The sequence below is a fragment of the Echinops telfairi genome, unplaced genomic scaffold, assembly GCF_000313985.2.
Source record: "Echinops telfairi isolate 266 unplaced genomic scaffold, ASM31398v2 ScPeMD7_1;HRSCAF=3_0, whole genome shotgun sequence".
In the NCBI taxonomy this organism is placed as follows: domain Eukaryota; kingdom Metazoa; phylum Chordata; class Mammalia; order Afrosoricida; family Tenrecidae; genus Echinops; species Echinops telfairi.
This window is the reverse complement of record NW_022103896.1, coordinates 34643089-34666419: the sequence shown is the minus strand read 5'-3', so window position 1 is coordinate 34666419 and position 23331 is coordinate 34643089. Positions and strand designations below refer to the sequence as shown.

Below are 23331 nucleotides of genomic sequence, written 5' to 3'. Positions count from 1 at the left end.
TATCAAGATTCCTGGCATAGAATACACCCTACAGAGACATACACATAGAGCTTACTATGTACCTCATAGTCCATGCAGTCAAAGCTCCCAGCTGTTTAACTGTGAAAAGTCAATTTTCTTACTGAAAGATGTAAACTTTAATAAAGAATACTTTAAAGAATTTAAATTACTAGAGTTCTGTTTCTACCTGCTCTAATGAGTTATCACAGTAATTTAATGAAATGAATACCCTGGAATAACTGATTAGACTTTTTCTTTGTTATTTCCTGCCAAAGCCTTTCAGAGCAAAAGGCATGAATGTAAACATGAAATAAACAAGTGAAACCAATAATCACTCCTGTCCCAGAAGGTAGGAAATTATTTTCCTATAGAGACTCATCTACATTAGAGAGACAATATAATTCTGGAGTTAAATTGTATTTAACAGTACAATAGCACTAGCATATAAGCAAGTACTCATATACTAGCTCATTTAATAGCAGTGAGAATTTTTTTTTAATGACAAAGTAGAAAACTGTTAACTTCTAAATAAACTAATAAGCTAATTAGAGGGAAAACCAGAAGAAGAAGAAAAAAAACTTTATTAGGTTTTTAAATTATTTTTCAAGAATAAAAACCTATAGGTGGTGCTCTTACACCAAAAACTAGTTTTATTTTGGCACGGATGCTAAAATATACATATTTGAACATTTTATTTCCACACACCTGCTCAAAGATAAGACATAACTAACTGCTCATAACTAAGAATGGTTCATTTAAAATTTAGTGCTTTACATTTCCAATTCATTCTGAAATTTAATGATTTTTACCAATCAGAAATAAAACTAGTATGGCACCCCTTAATTATTGACATTTGCATCATGACCGAGTTTGACATGTGGGTCCAGATCCTGCCAGTGGCTTTTTATTCACACATTTTTTGCATGCACAATACAGTGAGCATAAAAAGATACTAAAGCACAATCACAATTTATTCCATCCTGTATCTAACAGAAGAAATTAAAATACTTAAAAGAATTAGCATTCCGCATGATTTGAAATGTCCTCCTTCTATTTTGGGTGTCACGGTTGGACTCTACCTGATTTGGAGTCAGGAGACCCGCTGCTGCTGCTAGGTGCCACCCAGTCAGCCCGAGCCTCAGGGACCCCATGCCCAGGAGAGCGAAACACCGCCCAGGCCTGAGCCATCCTCACAACTGCCTGAGCACATTGTTGCAGTCACGGTGTCCAACCCATCCTGCTGAGGGACTCCCTCTTTTTCGCTGTCCTCCTCCTTTACTAAGCATGCGGTCTCTCTCTCCAGGGACTGGTCTCTCCGGACATGTCCAAAGTATGTAAGTCAAGTCGTGCCAAGACCTAGATGATGCTCTTCTGCTGTCCCCTGCTGGCTTTCCCACAGGACCAACGGCTAAATCTTCTGGGGGGTTGGTTTACCCATATGCTGCTCTTTGAGAATATTTCTAAGGTATCCAATGTATTTCTTCAGGGAATGCCTCTCCTGATAACATGTACATATCCTTTGGCCATCCTATCAGGAGGAACCAATCCCTAGAGAAAGACACCATGCTTGATAATGTAGAAGGTCAGCAAACAACGAAGGCCCTCTATGAGATGGACTGACAGGGCTCGGGGACCGCAACGATTCTCAGGATGGAGCAGGGCAGAGCGCACCGCTTCCTTCTGCTGCACACAGGGTCCGTGGACAAGTCTACTTCAGAAACCTCGCTGGTGCAGTGGTGAAAACGGAAAGGTCTGTAACCCCAAACACCAGCCACTCTGGGAGAAAGGTGTTGACAGTCCGCTTCCCTAAGGATTGTACAGTCTTGGAAACCTTATGGGCCAGTTCTACTTTGTCCTGTAGGGACCCTAAGAGTCAGAACCGACTGCACAGCAGTGGGCTTGGCTTTTGCTTTCAGGTCTACTTCAGTCCTCAATCACGCACCTTATCTCCTCCACTCAGCATCAGGGCACCTCCTCTCTACTTTTGAAAGTTCACCAGGATGGATGATTGTACTTTTTAACATTTTTCTCACTTTTCCTTTGGCCTTTGAAATCTGAATGCAAATACTTAACTCCATAGAAATAATGCTGCCAGGTAAAGGCCATCACTGGCTTCTCATCATCACATCCAATGAACTTCTGAGACTGCCTTTTCGCCTTGAAACTGTACTACCTTGACTTTGCTGACATCATTCACCTCTTCTCTGTTGTGTAAGCTCCACAGCAGTGGACCCTCCCTCCTCAGTCAGGTCCTGATAGGTTGTTGGTGACCATGCTCAATCCTAAGGAACCCTGGTAGTGCAGTGGTTAAGAGTTTTGCTACTAACGAAAAGGCCAGCAGTTTGAACCCACCTGCCATCTGGTGGGAGAATTATGTGGCACTATGTTCCTGTAAATATTCTCAGCCATGAAAGCCTCCTGGGGCAGTTCTAATCCATCATGTAGGATCACTGTAAGTTGGAATTCAACTTGAGGGCAATATGTTTCTTTTGCTTTTTGTTTTGATGGTCGATTCCTAAGCCACTTACTCTTACTCACTTTCCACTTAAGATGGCATTCATTCCTCAAACATCAACAGTTCATGAGTTTAAAATCTCTAGCCCAAAGGTTTTATGTAGTCAAAATCCCACTGGACATACCCACCTCAAGTTTGAGAGTATCAGAGCCATGTTTCCCCAAATCCTTCTCCTTATCATACAATCTGAATGGTCTTTGTCTTACGTATCACTTAGCTGAAAGGATGGTCACTTCACTTAAAGTGAAGTAATCAGGAAATCTACTTCTTGAATTCCAGAGGCAACCTCAAAGATCTCCATGGACAGTACACAGTAAAGCCAGTTCTTATAGGATTGAGCTGTTTTAATGTTCTCCTATTTTACCTCTCTGGATTCCCAATTGTGCCTAGAGGCATGCCACTCCTCAAGCCAGCCTCCTGCACAAAAGCACTCAGCTCTACTTGTTCTGTGGATTGGAAAGTCCATGACTGTTCCAGGCTCTGGCTCCTGGTGCTGCTTCTCTGAAGGATTTCAGGTCAAGAGGACATGGTCCACTCTTGGCTCTTGCTGGGAATGAGTTTCCCTCCTCCTACTTCTCAGAGGGTTTTTTTTTATACCCAGTAGGATGACATTCCAGGAAATACTGTTTACAATCACTCACAGGTGAATCCTATCAGTATCTCCTCCTACCTTCTTAGGAGACCTGTGCAGGAAAAGGTCATTTGGTGGGAGTGAGAGACTTTAGTTAGAAGAGCCACATTCAATCATTCACTGCCCCTGCGAGGACTACCTCCGGAAATGTGAGAATCCGATATTGAGACTGTCCTCACCCCCTCTTAGAGAATCAAGGTTTACCCGAGGCTACACATGCCCCAATCTTCCAATAGTCTTCCTTGGACTCCTCTATTTTTTCATTATTTTAGTGCTTTATAATGACCTCCCTTACTTAACTCATCCTAATATTTCAGTTCAAGTTCATAACAACAATTGTATCTTCAACTTTACCTTAATTTATTACATTTCTACGAATGTATTCATTTTATATCATTTTACATAAAATGTTTGAGGTGGCTTATTACTGTTCTTGTCTCCATTCCCTACTTATAAATTAAAGCATGACCTCGGTTCACTGGATGTTACAACAATTAAATATTATCAATTTGATAAAGGATCTGGCACACTTCTTGGATTGTATATCCTCAACAAATGTGTCAATTACCAGTATCTAATGTTGCTGTACTGAACACAAGTAAATAGTTTTAACAAACAGGAATTCATTCTCCCAGTGTGGGAAGCTACTGGTCTAAATTCAGGGCACCCGTTCCAGGGGAATGACTTTTCTCTCCTTTTAACATGATGGGTCATTATTTCTAGAGTTTCCCAAGTGTACTGACATTGATAGTCCCATGGCTCTAGGAGGGTCTCAGGCCAGAGACCCAGTTTCAAAGGATTCACTCTGTTCCGAGATTCTTTTTCTTGGTGGTACTGATGTCCTGCTTTTTTCTACTTGCTTCTCTCTCTCTCTCTCCTCTATGAGAAAATGTGATGCAGCCAAAACCCAGGGAAATTTCTCTATGTGCTATCAGGGCCATGTCATGAGTAAGGGTGTTGCATCCCACCCTAATCCCCCTACAACACTGACTGGCTGATCACATCAGATCACACCATGGGGATGAGTACAGCATTAGGTTAACTGCCAAATTACACCATTACACAACTGCCAAACCACTGAAAATCATGACCCAGGAATGGGTAACTTTATATACCAAATCAGGGTGGTTGGTAGTTACTGCTTAGAATTTTGTATTGAGATAGCTATTAATTCTGCAGTGAGAATGAGCTTAGGGTGAGATGAGAAACAGAGGGATCTTTTCAGTATAATGTTTGAGCTGTGTAAGGTTTTATTCCTAGAATTTTAATGCCTAGAAGTATTTAGTGTCGCCTCTAGCCCAAAGCCCCTAACTCCCACCACATGACCTTTTCCTGCATGGGTCTGGCACGGAGGTGGGGGAAGATACTGCTTTCACCTGTGAGTAACTGTGGACAGGATTCCCTGAAATGCCATCCTGCTATGCTCTGTATAAACAGAATCCTCTGAGAAGCAGGAGGTGGGATCGCACTAACAGCAAGAACCGGAAGTGGAGCGCAGGGAACCTCCTGGATCCAGAAGACAGCGAAGACATCAGAGGAGCAGCAGAACCAGGAGTCCAAGCAAGGAACCGAACGTGGATTCCCTAGTCCACAGAGAAAGTAGAGCTGAGTGTTCTGTGCAGGAGGATGTCTTGTGGAGCGGGGTGCCTCTGGACACTTAATTAGGGGAACTGAGCATGGGGACCAATTTTTTTTGGTACTGTAACTCTCATGTACTTCTTATCTCCTTTTGATGCTTATGTTGATTACAATATTTGCACACCAAACTGCAACTCCAGCTTAAATGTGTGCTTTCGTTCTTTCAGTTTGAGAAATGTTCAGTGTGTTCTTCTTCCCTTTGGTTTTCTAGCATGAGGTCCTTGGCCATTGTGTTATAATACTTTACTTTGCCTTCATGAACTGTCCATCGAGAAAATCTTCCAATTGTTTCAAGAGCAAGCTTCAGGATCTCTTGATATCCATCTGTCTTTTTAATGACCACCTCCTTTCTTCACGTTTGTGATGTTTATCCCTCTAATCTTCTGCCATTAGTGTTCAATGCATCAAATCTGTTTTTGAAAATCTAATCTTTAAATTCAGGGGGAGGATCTCATGGACTTTTTATTTTCTTTAGCTCATTTTGAACTTGCCTATGAGTAACTTACAGTTTAATCCAGTCAGACCCTGAACTTGTTTTGGTTGATAATGAGCTTATCTATTGTCCCTTCCCACAGATGTAGTTGATTTGATTCCTCTGTGTATTTCACCTGGCAAGGACTATGAGTGTAGTCCTTGGAGTGTAGGAGCTATGTGTGTTGCTGAAAACGGCATTTGCAGTGGATAACTTGTAGGCTTTGCAAAATTCTGTCAGGAGATCTCCAGCTTCATTTCTACTGCCAAATCCATTGTTTTCTAACAACCAATCCTTCCTCTATATTTTCAACTTTCTAATTCCAATCACTAATAATTATCAATACATCTCGATTACGTTTGACCAGTTTCAGACTGAAAAAGTTGGTGGAATTCTTCAATTTCTTCACCTTTGGCAATATCATCTTGTGTCAGGCTGGGTTATCTAGAGAAACAAATGTGTAAGAACGATCTTCGCTCTGAAGAAGTACTTTATATATTAAAAAAATGGCATCCCAGGCCAGTCCAACTCAAGTCCCCAAGTCCGTTGCAAGCCAGCGTCCTCTTCAGACCCAAGCAGCCACATGCTGGGGATGCAGAATGGTGAACAGGGAGGGGAACAGGGAGGGAAGCAGGGAGATCACAGGCCTGTGGATGCAGCATCTTGTGGATCCAAAGTGGGAGGAAATACGGTAAGGCACCGTCAGCTCTCAGGGTCTGTGGCAGATTCCCCACAAGCAGGAAGGTGCAGGGGCAGAGAGAGAACAGTTTCCAGTTTCCCTGCTTATAAGACCACACCCCCCAGGAGGCATCATCAGGATGTGACCTGACAGGGTGGATTCCATCCTTTACACTTCTATACATCTTCAAGTTAACATACAATCATCAACTGCCACGTGCCTGGTGTACAAATTTGAGTTACAGTCATATAACTGGTCTGACCTGTAGATCTATGGATATTATCTTAGTCCTGGCAATACTGTACTTCACCAGAGAGCTTGAAATGTTCTTTTTGATGATAAATGTGATGTTCCATTCTTCTTGAACTTGTCATTTCCCAAACAGTATAACATGACTGTCTGGTTCAAAATGCTAAATACCAGTCTACGGTAGCTCATTAATACCTAGAAAATAGATTTTTACACATTGTATTTCAATTTTGATTTCCAGAGAATACAAATGATTTACCAGTGAATCAGGCAATAAATATATACACAAGAGGGTGCCTATGTAAGCTTAACCAAGTATTGAAACAGAAAAATTAGAATACGTACTTAGATGGTAGATAGCATGAAAACCAGCTACCTGCTAGCCAAGTGTTAATTTAGAAAGTCAGACACATGAAAATTTAAGGATTAAAAATGCTGAACAGAGTGAAGGATGAAATTTCTGTTGCAAATCATAACTTTATGGATCCTAAGTTCAACTCTATGAATATCAAAAGTGAGGGTGCAGTAACATTTACAGAATTCTTATTACATATCAGGGACTTTGTCTTTTCTCTGATTCTACTTAACAGATGGGGGACGGGGGATGGAGGAATAGAGACACTAATTTTCCTAAATTCACAAAGCCTGTAAGAACCCTAGTAGCATAGTAGTTACAAGTTGGGGTGCGGACTACAAGGTCAGCAGTTCAAAACCACCAGCTGCTCTGTGGGAGAAAGATGTGGCTTTCTGCTCCCGTAAAGAGTTTCACTCTTGGAAACACACAGGGGCATTTCTACACTGTCCTACAGGGTCATATAATGCACTGATGAAAAGCGTACATGTAGTTTTAATGCTTCTAAAAAAGGATTCCTATTTGCTAGAAATCTATTCCAGGGAATGCAAAAGCAGGCCTAAACTACACTGCAGACTCTAGAACTCTAAAGGAAAAAGACAAGTTTTATAAACAGCATTCTAGAGCCTACCTAAAATAATGTCTGAGGGTACCCCCAAAAAGCAGAACTGCACTGGGCAGAGTGGAGCTTTCGGAGTACGCATTTTTCCTGGTAGGTGAGCATCGAGCAACTCACTGAGTCAGCGCACCCACTGGCGTCGTTGGAAAGTTCTCTGGTCACAGTGAATTTTTTCGTGAAAGCAGTTTTGCTCAAACCTCATTTTTTTGTGATGGCTGATTTAAGAGAACAGTGTAGCTGTGAAATTTTGTTTCCTGCTCGGGAAAAATGCTGCAGAAACTGTTGTGAGGTTGAACACAGCTTACAAAGACAGCTGTATGGGGAAAAAAGTGTACGCGTGGTCTCATTCCAAAAAAGGTGAAATGTCAATTGGTGACAAACCTCGTTCTGGACATCCATTAACTTCCGGAATGGATAAATATGTGGACTTGTAGTGAATTTGGCGTTCATTCCACCAGGTCAGACTGTTAATCAAGCTTTCTATTTAGTGATTCTGAAAAGATTGCATAACCATGTGTGACAAAAAAGGTATGATTTATGGCAGATAGGAGATTAGTTTTGCCACTACGACAGTGCACCTGCTCACGTAGACACCTCAGTGGGCCAGTTTTTGGCAAAAAAACCCCCCCAAAAAACAGAAAGCTTCTCTTGCCCATGCACCTGACCTTGCTCTGTGCGACTTCTTTTGGTTTCCTTGAGTGAAGAGGAAAATGAAAGGATATCAATTTGACGACAAAGAAGAGGTGAAGACAAAATGAGGCAAGTGCTGGCAGCCATCCAAACAGATGCATTTGAAAAATATTTCCAAGAATGAAATTGCAGATTTGACAAATGAACTGGGTGTAATGGAGATACTTTGACGGTAATATGGTTGTTGTATAAAAAAATTAAAATACCTGTTTTTGAAAAAAGTTCTGTTTTTCGGGGGTGCCCCTTCATATGTATTATTTAAGGGTGTGAAGATAAGGACATGCATGGAGCTACTAAAAATGACAAACTAAGGAAAAATCGACAGGAAAGGGGAAAAGCAGGGAAGACTGGGTGACTAATGAAAAGTGGCAGTATTCTTAAAGATGGCTAAGCCTGGAAGTATACTTCCATTTCCTGAATGGGAAAAACAATGAATTTGGGAAGCTTACCGTGACTCTTGCTGAAACCACAAAGGAGTAAGCAGAATTGTCACCCAACAGAAACAGGCCTTGGAGCTCACACTTCCCTAAACCCTCCTTCATGTCCATCAGAAACCTTATTTGAAAAAGGTTTTAAAGATGAAATCATATTAGATTTTCAGTAGATCCTAAACCCAATAATCAATATGATTACCATGGGCTGCTTTCCTGTGCTGTACCTTATAGCTCCTTATAACATGAAGGGAGGGCGCATGCGAGAGACTCATAAAGCAGAGGCAGTCATGTGAAGAAGGCAGAAATGGGGGAAGCAGCTAACCCGCCAGCAGCTCCAGACCAGCAGGAATAAGCAGGATCTGGAAGAGGCGTGCAGAAACTTCCCCCAGGAGATTTGGAGAAAGCGAAGTCCTTACCAACACTTTGAGTTCTGACTTGCGGTTACCGAGCCACCAGAAAATAAAGTCTTGCTGTTTTAAGCCACTCAGTTTATGCTTGTTTGTAATGGCAGCCCTAGGAAACTAAGTAGCACGGCACTCAGCATGCTCACCATGGTCTTCTGGGAGTGTTGCAGTGCACTGCAGTTCAGAAACAAATCAACCCCACGACGCACAAGTAAGCAGGTCCTGGTCTTCCAGTGGTTGAAAGTGCTACCCTGCTCGCCCAAGTTTGAACCCACCCCACTGAGCCACATTCAACTCAACAGCGATGGGTTTGATTTTAGTCAAGTAAAATCCTAAGTTCAGTTTGCTCATTAGCTAATTATTGGCTTTTGTTAAAAAATATAGAACAGAAATATAATACATGAAAGCCTTTCTATAACTGTATAATTTAATAACTACTATATAATATTATGATTAATACTATAGAAATGCTGGATATAAAAGTTGTCATAATACAATAAAACATTATAAACAAGATTATGTAGTATTTAATACAATTCTTAAAAAATTATAATAGTTCCATTACTTTTCTTTCTAAAACTTAATGGGAGTACTCTATTCCAAAGCTTAGTGTCTCATAATAAACTCTCTGAAGGTAGGCAATGACTTGAAAAATTAATACTATCCTGTACTAATGTGTGTTCTTTTTAAAAAATGGACTCAAGTCCTGTATTCCCCCATTTACTTTCACCCTTTGAAAAATTTTAGTTAACTCTACATTTTATTTTTATGCTTTAAAATCCTAGAAACCGTAAAGGATTCATTATCTTTTAAAATATAATAAGCTTTTACTCTTTACCTGAAACGTGGGTAAAAGTCTAATTATAACACTAGCCAAAAGAAAAATCTCTTAAATACATTTAACAAGAAATCGAATAATTATAATATTAAAACCACATAGGATAGAAAGACCACTTGTGCCTTTTAATTTATTCAGCACATTACTATTCCTATTTTAAGTTATTTTGTCCCTAACTTTTCATTATTAAAAATTATCAAGTACTATTAAATAATTACTTTAAACTTTATTTCTTTTCAGAGTCTTTATTTGGAAGATCTGAAAATCCTTCTTAGTTTGAACCCATTGTTGCAGCATAGTGAAGTTGTGCTGCTAACAAGGTCAGTGGGGCAAACCCACTAGCCATTCCACAGGAGAAAGATGAGGCTGTCTGTTCCCATAAAAATGGTTTATAGGACCAGCACAAGGTGCTCCAGTGGCACTGTCAGATAAACATTAGACTGCTAACTGCAAGATAATCAGTTCAAATCCACCAGCCACTCTACAGGAGAAAGATGAGGCTATATATAGAGTTGATGAGTCAGAATCAACTCAATGACAGTAGGGATATTTTTCTTCTTCTTCTTAAATAGGACCAGCAATGTGCTCTCGGCCTTTCAATACTACAGAACTAATTACGAAGTGTAAATACACAAAAGCGAGAAACGGTGACTGTTTTAATAATAATTACACTAATTATTATTATAATTTTTAAAGAATTGTATTAAATACTACTAACAATGAGGACAAGGAAGAAGTGTTTTAAAATTGATTGTTGTAATGATTGTATAGCTCTTCTTGATAAGACTGAACTACTGAATTACATGCTATGTGGATGAAGTGCCAAGAAAACGGTTTTGGTTTTTTTTTTTTATGGAAGAAATGGTGACCATTCTGATGAGATTAAAAAGTCTAAAAAAAAATGGATGAACAATGTTAACAAACATCTTCAAGTCTATTTTACACACATTGCTAATTCAGTTAGAAGAACAAGAAATTAAAAAATGTATACTCCTAAGTTACACATTCACTTTGTCAACTCTCAGAAATATACTGTATATCCTTGAGCAGAAGCCGACCTGAATATCAGCAGAGGCACCTAATTTTATCACAAAATCTGTATAAAAAATGTGCTGAAACAAAAATGATACCGTATATATTCGTGTGTAAGCTGACCTGAATATCAGCAGAGACACCTAATTTTACCACAAAATCTACATAAAAAATGTGCTGAAAAACTCGGCTTACACACGAGTATATACGGTATCATTTTTGTCATGACGAAAAATTCCATGTGAAATGTAGAGTAAACGCGAACCTCAGGTAGAGCTTTCAGCCACTGTAAAGCAGGGACATGTAGAAGCAGCAGCAAGCTGGTGAAGTGGAAAAAACTTGTTAAACGTCTTATGTAAAAATCTTCTACCTGTGATAGCAAGTCCCAACATCTGTTCCTATCAGTAAGGAGACAATCTTTTTTTAAAGTTCAAGCTACGTTTGCCTAACTGAAAGAACCCAATTTCACTCTCCTCTTCTACACACTGTCACAACTACAGGCCATGAATTGAAAAGAGACGCAAACAGTCACATTTCTGAACAGTTCGGGGAAAATGAAAGGTTGGGACTTTAATAGAAACATGGAGAGAAACGAGGCTGAATGGAAAAAGTGATCAAACCCAATGTAACTTCTCTTCTGCACTGCAGATAGCTCGGTGTAGAGTGGTGAACCCTTTCAGAAAACAATCTGTCAAAAGAGTTCCAACGTAATTACATTATTTATGACCTTTGATACAGTATTTCCACTTCCAAAAACTTGTGCTAAGAACTATTCTTATAAATAAAAGCAGCTAGAAAGCTTTTACTATGTGCCCTGCAGCATGATCCAGACCAGAGAAATTCCAACCTACTGAGACAGTTAAGAACATGACAATATAGCTACCTGATGGTAACTTTATGTAATAGTGAAAAAGGTCAAACCCATGCCATAAACTTAAGTAGAAAGGGTGGGAAAGACAATGTTATCATCCAAATGCATATATAACAGTATTTCAGGTATTCATAACAAAGGACAGATGAAATAAACTAAACCACCGTGTCATCTGCTATACTAAAAGACCAAGAAAGGAAAACAAAACGCTGTGCTATCCAGTGAAGTCCGACTTATAGCATCCAGATGTAGAGTTTCTGAGGATGTAAATCTTTATCATCTTTCTCCTTTGATTAGCAAACACTAACCTCATAGCACCGCCAAGGCGCCTAGATAAAACGTAATGGGTGGTTTTTAAAAAATATTTTTTCCCCTTTTCAATTTTACTACATGTTTAATGTAACTTGTATAATAAACAAATATAATTTGGAAAAGAAAAGTGGTTAACTTGGGAGGGGTTCTTGATTGTTTGGCAACAATCAAGAGTAAGGAAGACATAATCACTTTCACAATGACCCTCATTCAAATCAGTATCCGACTGCAGAGGAAAATTCAGTTTTACAGAGCTAGAGTTTAAAAATCACATGTATGTTTAAGGTTTGCAAAGTCTTCCCATAAGTCAACCTGACTGAAGGTGCACTGCGTGTAATAGATGGAACAGTAATTTGGCTATTTAAAACATTTAGACATTTTAAAAAGGACAGCATTTCATTTAGGAATTTTTTTCAAAACAGAACATTAAAATATCTTTTCATACTCTTTCATACACACAATTATATTACCTGGAGTTTCTATGATATCATTTCATAATTTTACATTTGATTAGGTTTACAAGCTTGCAATTTGTCTTTTCTTCTTAATCTTACATATCAATTAGATTTACTATCTGAACCTTGAAATTTTTAAAATAACTTGTTAAAGCTATAAAGAGTTTATCAATAATTCTCTCCCATCGTATAACTACTAGAGGTATACTTTCTTATAATTTACCAAAGTTTTCTTATAACAATATAGCATAACTAGCAAAATTGTAAAGGTATCTCTCTTGGCAAGGGTTTGAAGTAGTAACAAGAATAAAATTGATTATCCCAAGCAGAAAAACAAAAACAAAATATTCCCAATTAAGAATTTTAATATACATTTAAAAACTTGAGTAAAATAAGCAATTAATATTCTTCCTAATAAAAAACATAAGCTAATATTATTTACTATTCACCAGATATTATAATTAGACCTTTTATAAATTCATTATCTAACTTTAGATGCTATCTTCCATAGGATTCAGCACATTAAAACCACAGTACAGGTACATTGGGCATACTTAAGTTCATTATCTAGGTGCACTGTAGGTTATGCACTGGAGTGCTAACTTCACAGTTGGTGGTTCAAACCCACCAGGCTTGTCATCCTGGGAGAAAAGATGAGGCTGTTTGCTCCTGTAAGGATTTCATCTTGGAAACCCTCTGTAAGGTTGTTACGGGTCAGAATTAATTTGGTCACAGTTTATTTGGGGGATGGGAAGGGGTTGGTGTTGTTTACTTTCCCCATTAAATGACCCAGTCTCTCAAGTCAAGAATATTTAGCTATTTCCACCCTTTCTAGCATAGGGTCCACATCAGGTGTGTAATACACACTAAGCAAATTCAGTCTTCACTGGTAGCGTGACCATACATTCCGATTCGCCCAAGACAGTCTTGGTGTTGCCTACAGGGCCAGCGTAATAGAAAAACAGTGTACTCATGCACTTTTAAAGCTGCTAACCCAAAGAACAGAGGTCAAGGGCAACCAGAGGAACCTCAGAAGAAAGGCCTACAGATCTACTTCTGCGTTAGACAGGGTCCTATGGAGAAACAAAACAGGACACTTATGATTATATATATGTAACACAAAGAAATAAACTGCTAATTAGTCCACAGAGCAGTACAGAGGGCTCAGTTCAACTCACTTCCGTGAGACAGTTAATACACTGGCAGTCCTTCAACTCACGAGGGCTGCTGGGTCCAAGTTAGGGAAGCAGATAGCTGAGACTTCTGTAGAGAAATATAAGCAGTCTGGCCACAGGCAGCAAAGAGCAGGGCAGGTCACAACAGTGAGCCAGATGACAGGGTCCAACAGTGCCCAGCTCAAGTGATATATACACCAGCAGTGTGGCGAAGCAGGTCTTGAAGGAACCTTGAACTACAGTGACACAGTCCACGGGTTGGGTGTCCCACAGGTAGTGTAGCTAGCTAAGGCAGCCGCACACTGGTCTGATCATCAGACAGTAAGAGACGGAAAGGCAAGGCTCTCCGAGCCATTTCTCTCTTTGCCATTCAATTAAACTGCGACCTTATTAATCCCACATGTGTTTATTGGCCAGGTTGGCACAATAAACCTACCTATCACAACTTCCAAAATACCAGCCACTGAAAAGCCTACAGGGCACACTTCTACTCCTGACATACATGCGTTCTCCATGATCAGAACACGACGGCTACTGGTTGTTGTACGAAGGTATGTCAAAATATATTGCTATAAAATTATAGAAACCTCCAGTAAAAATATCAAAATGTGAAGCTACTGCTTCGTGCCATATCCTATCTAAGTCTCGACACCACTGCAGGCAGTGTATCCATTCCTCTAAGAACGTCTTCGCCCCAAGAATTCTGTGTTCTGTGATTCATACCACATCAAAATGGCAGAGTTTGGGCATTTTTAAGAGACTCAAATCATGTTCCTTTTCACTGTTCTTTGAATTTGGGAAACAACAGGAAGCCTGAAGAGACAAGATCAGGGATGTAAGGCAGACAGTGTGAGGTTTCTCAATGAAATTCTCAGAGAATAGCCCTTGCTACCCTTACAGATGAGCAGGTAGGTGCACTGTCATGATGAAAAAACATTCCTTGGCCCATGTTTCCTGGTCTTTTCTCACCAACACGTTTTCCAATGTTCTATCTTTTCTTTTTGTTCCTTGCATGACTGTTATTTCCACAAACTAAAGATAGTTTTTTTGTTTTTCTGTACAGGTGGGTACATTTCATCGTGATTGTTACTGATACCAATTATTTTCCATTTTGCATTATCTTGTTGGTATTAGTTGCTGTCAAGTTGGTTTCACCTTATGCCACCACCACCCCCACCCTGCCCCCTCCATCCTACCAGTGAAATGAATATGAGGGCTACAGAGAGGAGCTGTCCAAAGAATTTAACATAGGATCCATCCATCTCGCTCCTCAGGAGCATTTGGGCTGATCTGTTTGTTCCTCTTGCTGTGGACATGTGATCAGGAAAGACTAGGGTACCATGCTTGGTAAGGTGTCAACAAAAAAGAGGCAGACCCTCAAGCAGATGGACTGACACAGTGGCTGTAACAATGAGTTCAAACATAACAACTGTGTGCATGTTACAGGACCAGGCAGGCAGTGTCTAGCTCTGTTGCATGTAGGGTCATTATGAGTCAGAATTAACACACTACTGTGGATTAGGAAAGTTTGCAGGATTTACACTGAGGCTCTCTGACCATTTTGGCTAGGGTATGATTCACAACCAAGTGACCAGTTTTCAATTTTCTTAACATTTCTTCATGTGTTTCTCTACTTGTTCTGTCATCTAGGAAAATCAAGATCACCCTTCCGACACTGAATAAACAACAGTCATCATAGCCTCTGCTCTGACCTCTCCTTGTCGCTAACTGCTTCAGCACATCCCCTCAGAAAGCGATGTTGTGACTGGACCTTGCTACCTGGATCATGTTAAAATCCAAGACTAGTGCCCACCATTTGTTCCATGAAATCGTCATTAGTTTTAATATTACTTGAAAGACTGATGGAAAGATTAGCCCTTTGTGCTAACTGATCTTCACACAACACTTTTGGCATCTACTGAGACTAAAGTTTGCTGAGGCCAAGATACTGGTTGAAAACTAAAAATGTTGAACCATGTGAGGTACCAACTTCAGTCCCTATTGATGGTAATTCTATGGTCTTTTCTCATCAGTTTCTGAACATTTGCCACAGTTTCTTCATTTCCTAAGGCTGACTGTCTTTCCTCTTGTGGCTCCTTAAGATCTTCCGGGCCTTCCTTAAAATGCTTGGTCCATCTAAAAATTGCTACTTTACGTAGGGCAGCAGTCCCATAAATTCATTCCAAAGCATCAGTGATTTGGGAAAATGTCCACTTGAGTCTTGTTAAACATTTGGTAGGAGCCCTGGCCTCAATTTTTTCCCTCACAGCACAAAAAGTGTACTTGATTTCTATTTATTTATTTAGGAAGGCACCCTAATGAGACTAAGGCAAGTGTGTTCCTGAGAACTGTCCTGCAACCACTCACTGAGGGCAGAGGCAAGTCTAAACATATTTTGTTAGGACCACACCCAGGCGTGTATGAACTGGAACCCTATCAGTATTATTTTTATTTACCCACATACTATAAACCAAACATTACATGTTCTGTAGTAATACCCACATACTATCTAACAAACACTACATGTTCTGTAGTAATTACCCACATACTATCAACCAAAGATTACATGTTCTGTAGTAATTACCCACATACTATCAACCAAACATTACATGTTCTGTAGTAATTAGCCACATACCATCTACCAAACATTACATGTTCAATAGTAATTACCCACATGCCATCTACCAAACATTACATGTTCTGTAGTAATTACCCACATGCCATCTACCAAACATTACATACTCTGTAGCTCCACAATGGCCACAGAAAATCTGATGGATCTATGTATCCAAAAGCACCTTTTGGTGCAGCATGTTTATTTTATAATGGTATAAACAGAATACACTTATAAATTTTATCCTTCTCGTTATATAGGATATTTTATAAGCCTCTCCCCTCAGGAAAATTAGCAACCTTCATAAAAGTTTCATTGATCTCTGAAATTAAATGTTTTACTGGCACAAAAATACATTTAATTAGAACACACATAACTAAGTAAAGGTTTAGTATTCAGGAGTAGGAAAAAAAGGGCAAGATTTAAATATGTAAAACATTTTTTTTAACCAAAAGTGCTAAATTTCAAAACTGTTGCACGATTTTCCCCCCAAAGAATAATTTCTTTAAGGGTAATTGCAATGCTCATTAACAAGAGCCTATTAATTTAATTGCATGCAAACAGATAAAAATAAAAGGTAAAATGTAGTCTTGATGAATTGAAAAATGCTTCAAATTTCAGTGAACATTAAAATTAAGTAAGATCTGTGCAAATTCCCTAATTTCTCATGCTCAATGTAAACCTGAGTAACTACGTCAATCAACATTCTGCAAATGACCAAAGCATGTTACAAAATCATGCAGGGGTAAAAAATTGATGGGAATTCAAGAGAGTCCAACTGGTTCACTAATACAATGCAACCAACCTGTAAAAGAAACCACTTATTGAGTCTTAGTGTATCAAAGAATTTTCACTAGAATCTGAAAAGGGAATTCAAATACTCCTTCATTTCTCAATTACACATTGAGGTGAGTCAGTCTGACTTACACACCAGTCAAAACAACATCCTGCTTTTGTTTTATGTTTTATTGGCAGATAATTGATGTACCATAACATCCAGTGAATTAAATATATTAAAGAGTGATGCAATCATCACCAGAGTCAACTTTAGAACATTTGTTTTCATTTTTGTACTCATTGTTTTGGGCTCCCCATTTCCCCCCAACCTCCCTGCCCACAGCCTTAAGAAACTATTAATCTAGGGGGAGGGGGGGGAGGAGAAAGAAGAACCGATGCAAAGGGCTCAAGTAGAAAGAAACTGTTTGGAAAAGTTGATGGCAACATATGTCCAAGCGCACTTAACACTACTGAATGATTGATTGCTATAAGATTTGTAAGAGGCCCCCAATAAGTGATTACTTTAATAATAATAATAATAATAATAATAATAATAATAAAAGCTCTACCTATCCTGGATTTCCATATAAAGAAAAACATCAAAACCCACATAAAATGGAAAAACCTCAATCCAAAAGAGAACAGGAAATAATAAAAACTATTACAAATAAAAAATGGGTCAAAGGGGAAAGCAAACGATAGATAACATGCTAAAACTGAACCTAATTACATCTGCACTGATTCACTTTCTGATATATTCGGTTTGACAGCAGGACGATGCACGCTCCTGGTCAATGGTCTGAGGACACTGCACGCAGGCTCCCTCGTGAGGACCCTGCAGGTGGATCTGGGCTTTCACTGTCATCCTTAGCCTTCTGCAAACCAGGTGCTCAGAGGGCTGCTCTCTTCTTTGAAGCCAAACCATAAAGACCGCACAGTATCAAACAGTGTTGCTCTCCTCCTTTACTAGTTATAGTCAATTTACTTTTTTTATCCTTCTTATTGTTTGGTTTTGTAAAATACATTTTTCACAAACTTGTTATTTAATAAGTTTATTACTATCTCCAAGTACACGTTAAAGCACGTTCTCAGTTATGATTTCTAGTGTAAATATTGACAGAGTAAAAGGACACATACATAAAACTCTATGGAGTCCTCAATAATTTTTAAAGTTAGCCTTTGGCCCAAAACTTTGAGTATCACAGAATTAGACAAAAATCATTTGGTTCAATCCATTAAAATGTTTTTAAGCAATCTTACTTCATAGTTACACCTGGAGGGGTGGGGGGGAAATCATAATTCTTAGTAGCTACTCAAAATAAGAGTTTCCAAAAGTTCAAAAAAATCTCATCTTTTAATTCCATTTTTTCCACTAACTTTTTGATACTCCCCACCTCAAACAAAACAAAACAAAAAGAAAGAAAGAAATAGGGAGAAAGACTAAATAAGATCATCTTAAAATAACATTATTTCTACTTGATGTACATAATTCTATACACTTGAAAGCATATGAAAATTGTGAAAAATTAACACAGGGTACTGTGGAAATGGCTTTTCATTTTTAGGAAACCAAGTTAGTCAATGTGCTTGACTAGTGCACATGAACCCTTAGATTATTTGTTAAGTCTATCAATTCTATCAATATAAAGTCAAATAAAACAAAAGAACAAATTCACAGCTTTAGTTTCTGTGAGAAAAATAAACAAACCACAAGATGACCCCCCCTCCAAAAAAAGGGAAACACATGCTACATGAACAGTATTTTTTAACTATACAAAAGTTATAATGAACTTAGGGAAATAATAAAACAACAGCAAAAAATTCCATTACAATATGTGCAAGAATAAATGTCTCTCCCGTTCTGGTAAAAATAGTAAGATGCACATGGAAGTCACCTCAAAATAGAAAATTTTTTGGTATGGTTTTTTTCAGGAAATTAAATTTAAAAAGCTTAGGTAAGTGAAAAAAATATATTTGCCACAACAAGTTTTTGAATTTCATGGACACACATGTTGGGTTGTTTTTAATTACAAGTAATTACACGCCCAAGAATAAAAGCTTTATGTAAGGTAATACTTTAATGTACAAATCAAGCAAAATGCTCAATTTCTAAATCTATCAGGCTAGGAATTGCATTGAACATTCTTTTGAATAAACTCCATTAAATATATATAGCTATGAAAAGAAAATACCAATGTGCCTGGAGCTTACTTTTGTCTTGACTCAATGTTTGTATGAAAATATAATTACGCAGCCTGTTAAGAAAAATACAATCAATCCAGGGGCATGCAAGTATCAATTTCATCTTATGGGAATTTCTCCTTGTCCCAGTTGCTTCACTCCTTATTACATGCTGCAAAAGGCAGTAAAATTTTATAGCCAAATATCATGTCATAAGATATCAGGTGGCTGAACATTTACCATATATAAGTCATGCATGAAATTTAAGCATTACAAAAAATGACTTACCAGTTGACACTCCTGAAACACGCACATTCTCTGAATGCTCTGCAAGAGCACCATTTCCTAAAATTAAACATAATGAATAAACTAATCTCCAAGATAAAATGCACACATTATTTTCAGATCCTTCCTTTAAAAGAAAAACTACATTGAGCTATTTTAATATTCATAAGCTTAAAATATGATTTGTACTGTCCTTTAAACTTTGAAATATTTTTTTCATTAACAATTTTCACATTCTTAAGATAAACGACAGAATTCTATCCTACTTTAGCAGGCCCCTTGTATTTAAGATTAATCCAAATCTCCCTCAGCATGCAAATGGATACACTGATTCAGCCCCAGAGTAAAGGATTCAACACACTGAATAAAATAATTCTTTATGTACTAACTTGGAAACATGCACAATAAATTTAAGATTTTTCATAACATCAGAGCATGCTTTAATTTAACATTACATATGTATAGTTCATAATAAGCTTATGTTTATATGAACATGTAATATAGGTATATATATGTATTTATATACGCATATAAGAATTAATGACATTTACAAACTGTAGTGGGAAATCCCTGTAAATGGAATTAGACTTGTCTTACATTCTTCAATACTAACCAAATTTGTTAAGTAGGAGTGGATGTCTTTTAAATTTTCATATAACTAAATAAAATCACAAAACCACAGTTCAATAAAACATTGTGCCATTTTGGTAAACTAGAAGCCTGATAAATATATTAAATAATATAAAACTTTAGGTTTCAGAAAAGTATTAATGATTTTTAAATTCAGTAAAAGATAAATGTTGTTGCTAACTTTGTATACATTTAACTCTATCACAACTGAAAACTAAAACCAAATTCACTGAGTAAATTCTGACTCATAGTGTGCTGTAGCGGTGAAGTGTCCCAAGGGTTTCCCAATCTGTAAATCTTTAGGGACACAGACTGAAACTTTTTGTTAGTAGCCTGATAAACTTTATAATAGTTAAGTAATAGTTCCTTAACTTGGTATTAACAGGTGATGGCTGAGAAGGTAAGGGAGGAGGAGGAGGAAAGAAGAAGGGCAGAGAAAGCCCTATTGGACCATTAGACACTAGAAGCACTCCCAAGACTACTGCCTGAAAAAAAGCCTTTAGACATGGGTTAAAGTGATTTCTGTAGGACACCCTTCAGTTTAATAATAACCTGACTTATAAACAGAAGCATGCATGAGTGATGTGCTCCCCTTACAATGAACTACATGAGACCAGGTGAGAAGGCAAGGAGGGGAAGGGAAACTTGATCAATGGAAACGGAACAAATGGAACAGAAATGATGAATGAGTATGCTGACAACAATTTGTATACAAATTGTTAAAGGCAAATCTAATTTATTCTCAACAACCCAATTGGCTTGAGTATGCCGACTACATAAAAAATATACAGCCCAATAATAGACAACCAATACAATACTGAGAAGGGCAAAAGATGTGAGCAGACACTTCTATCGCAAGTAGGGATGATCAATATTATTAATTACAAATGAAATGCAAAAATAAAACCACAATAGTCAAAGCTACTGCCACTGACTCGATGCTAACTCATAGTGAGCCTCTAGAACAGGGTAGATCTGCCTGTGAGGTCCCAAGACTAGAACTGTTTGTGGGGTGGAGCCATCTTTCTGCCATGAAGCAGCTGGCGGTTTGGAACGTGGTTTGAACTGCTGACCATGAGGATCGCAGCCCAATGAGTAAACACTACACTACCAGGGATCCCTACAGCCACAGTGGGATATTACTATTTACTGATTGGCTAAAAAAAACACTGCCAATAAGAACTTTTATCTAGATGCGGGACGACTAGAACTCTCAAGATTGCTGGTAGAAACAGAAAATAGTAAAAACTCTAGATATATGAACCCAAATAAACCCAAACCCATTGCCATCAGGTTGATTCTAACTCAGTGTGACCCTGAAAGACAAAGCAGAATTTCCAGACAGGACTTCCAAGGCTGTAAACCTTTATAGAAGCAGAATTTCCACATCTTTCTTATGCAGAGAAGCTGGTGGGCTCAAACCGCTGACCTTTGAGTTAGTAGCTGAATGCTTAACCACTGCACCATGAGATACTTATTGTATGACTTAGCAATTTTTTCCAAAGGACATTAAAATATAGGTATTTTCCCAAAGGACATTAAAATATAGAATCCACATATAATCTGGCTTCCAACTATTGATTATAATTTTAATTTCCTCATCCCTTTAATGACTGATTTTCTGTCCCCACTTTTTTTCTTTTCATGATTTCAACAAAAACTAAGCATCTTCTACTTATCTATCTTTACTTACCAATTTTAAAAAGAAATCTCAAGGCTTAGTGGATTGTAAATCTAGCTATAAAGCTTTTGGAAATCATCCTACCCAGAATACTTTAAAACCCCCATTTTTCAGAATTTAATGAACAAATGGCTAAGCACTCAACTGCTAACCAAAAAGATGGTAGTTCAAAGCTACCCAGAGGCTCACTGTAAGACAGACCTGGAAATCTATTTCAAAAAAAAAAAAATCATAGCTTTGAAAAATGCTGTGGTGCAGTGAAATACTTGATAAGGCTCTTCTAGCCATAGTCACTGTTAACTTTAACCAAAGACTGGATGAGACCATGCAAACAGAGTGCATGCAAACTTAATGTAGGACTTGCACAGGTTTGCCATCCCACTAGGATAAACGTGCACCATTTCAGGAGAAGGAAGGAAGGTGGTGCTTACTACCATTAAGAGGAGTCAGGAATGGAGCATGTCATTTGGACCTCAGGATCCTTGCAAGCTGAACTTCCCTGGTCCAGAAACCAAAGCTGTGATAGCGGCGGCGGAGCAGCACCAGAAGAGCGAAAGCATGAGACCTCTGTGCGGAGCAAGAAAGCGGAGTGCCTTGGGACAGAAAGCTAACTGGTGGAGTGGGGTGCCTCCAAGCACTGAATCAGGGGAGATAAGTTTGTTGATCCACAGAGGTAAAGTTGAGTACCCTAGGGCTAAGGCTTACAGCAGAGTGAAGTGTCCTTTGGGCATTTACTGGCAGCACTAAAGAAGCTTTGCCACACGGCTCAAGCCCAACAGAGGCCAAGGGGCTACGTGGCAGAGGGGTTGAGGCCACTGAGAGCCAGAGCCATGTCTTGGGTGCATAAAATGGCTCAGAAGCCATATCTGATCTCCTCTGGTATCCCTATTGCCATGATGTAGAGGTAAGGCATGCCTCCACTCTCCATCTTTCTTTACTTGTTTTGATATCAACCTCTCTCTACTGGGTTCTGTAATCCATTGCAATGACCACACAGAACTCACAGACAAAGTTCACAATTACAGGAGCTTATTAGGGAAGTTAATAGTTTATTACAAGTCAGGATCAGCAACACTTCTCCTCCTCGGCCTGCAGCCAAGTCTGCAGACTTTCAGCCTATGGTCCTTGGCATCTGCCTCTCTGGACCAGGAAGCCTGCTTGTCAGTCGGCCTCAGTCACATAGTCTCAGGCCCACTCCTCTACTCTGTCTCGTGGTTTCCTTGCCTCCACCACTGATTTCTGCTGGACTCTTTTGCTCTGTCACATAGTCTCTGTTTCACAGTCTTCAGTGACTCTGGTCTTGGTCTCTGCCACTTCACACAGATCTGGACCCTGCTCCTCTTCTGAAGGTCCTGAGGATTGTGTCCATGAGGACTCTTACATGCAGAGGAGTGACTTGGAGTGATTTTTCTTTTTCTTTTAGCAGACCATATCCCCCAAGGAAACAAAGTGTAACTTGGTTCACATCCTCTACTAAGGTCAGGACTTAATCCCACCTTAATCCTGTCCATTAGTGTAGCAAGAAACTCCCCACAAAATGGGTTTATAGTCACAGGCATAGTGTCCAGAATCATAATACATCACATAAGGAATTATAGCTAAATAGATTCTATTAATGGATCTTTTAATGGACATGGCTAAGGAGAGACTATCCTGACTGAAAAAGTGTATCCTGAGCATTTCTGATTCTCAATTGTACCCTCATAGGCCCCATAATTGGGAGTATCATCTATGAGTTTGGTGTGGTACTGTAATGTAGTCAAACGATGCAGGAAGTAGAGCGTTGGGGAGAGGATA

The 23331-nt window shown here is 38.7% G+C and overlaps 1 protein-coding gene across 1 annotated transcript in view; it reads right to left on the bottom strand.

Moving 5' to 3' along the window:
• LRP12 (LDL receptor related protein 12) overlaps positions 1–23093 on the bottom strand; it is a 42226-nt gene extending 19133 nt beyond the window's left edge. The window contains exons 1-2 of the mRNA XM_004697441.2: positions 23031–23093; positions 19227–19350 (exon numbers count right to left, since the gene is read on the bottom strand). Of these exons, the coding sequence (XP_004697498.2) occupies positions 19227–19350; positions 23031–23093 (187 nt within the window). The remainder of the gene's footprint in view (positions 1–19226; positions 19351–23030) is intronic.
• Positions 23094–23331: the final 238 nt, after the last annotated feature.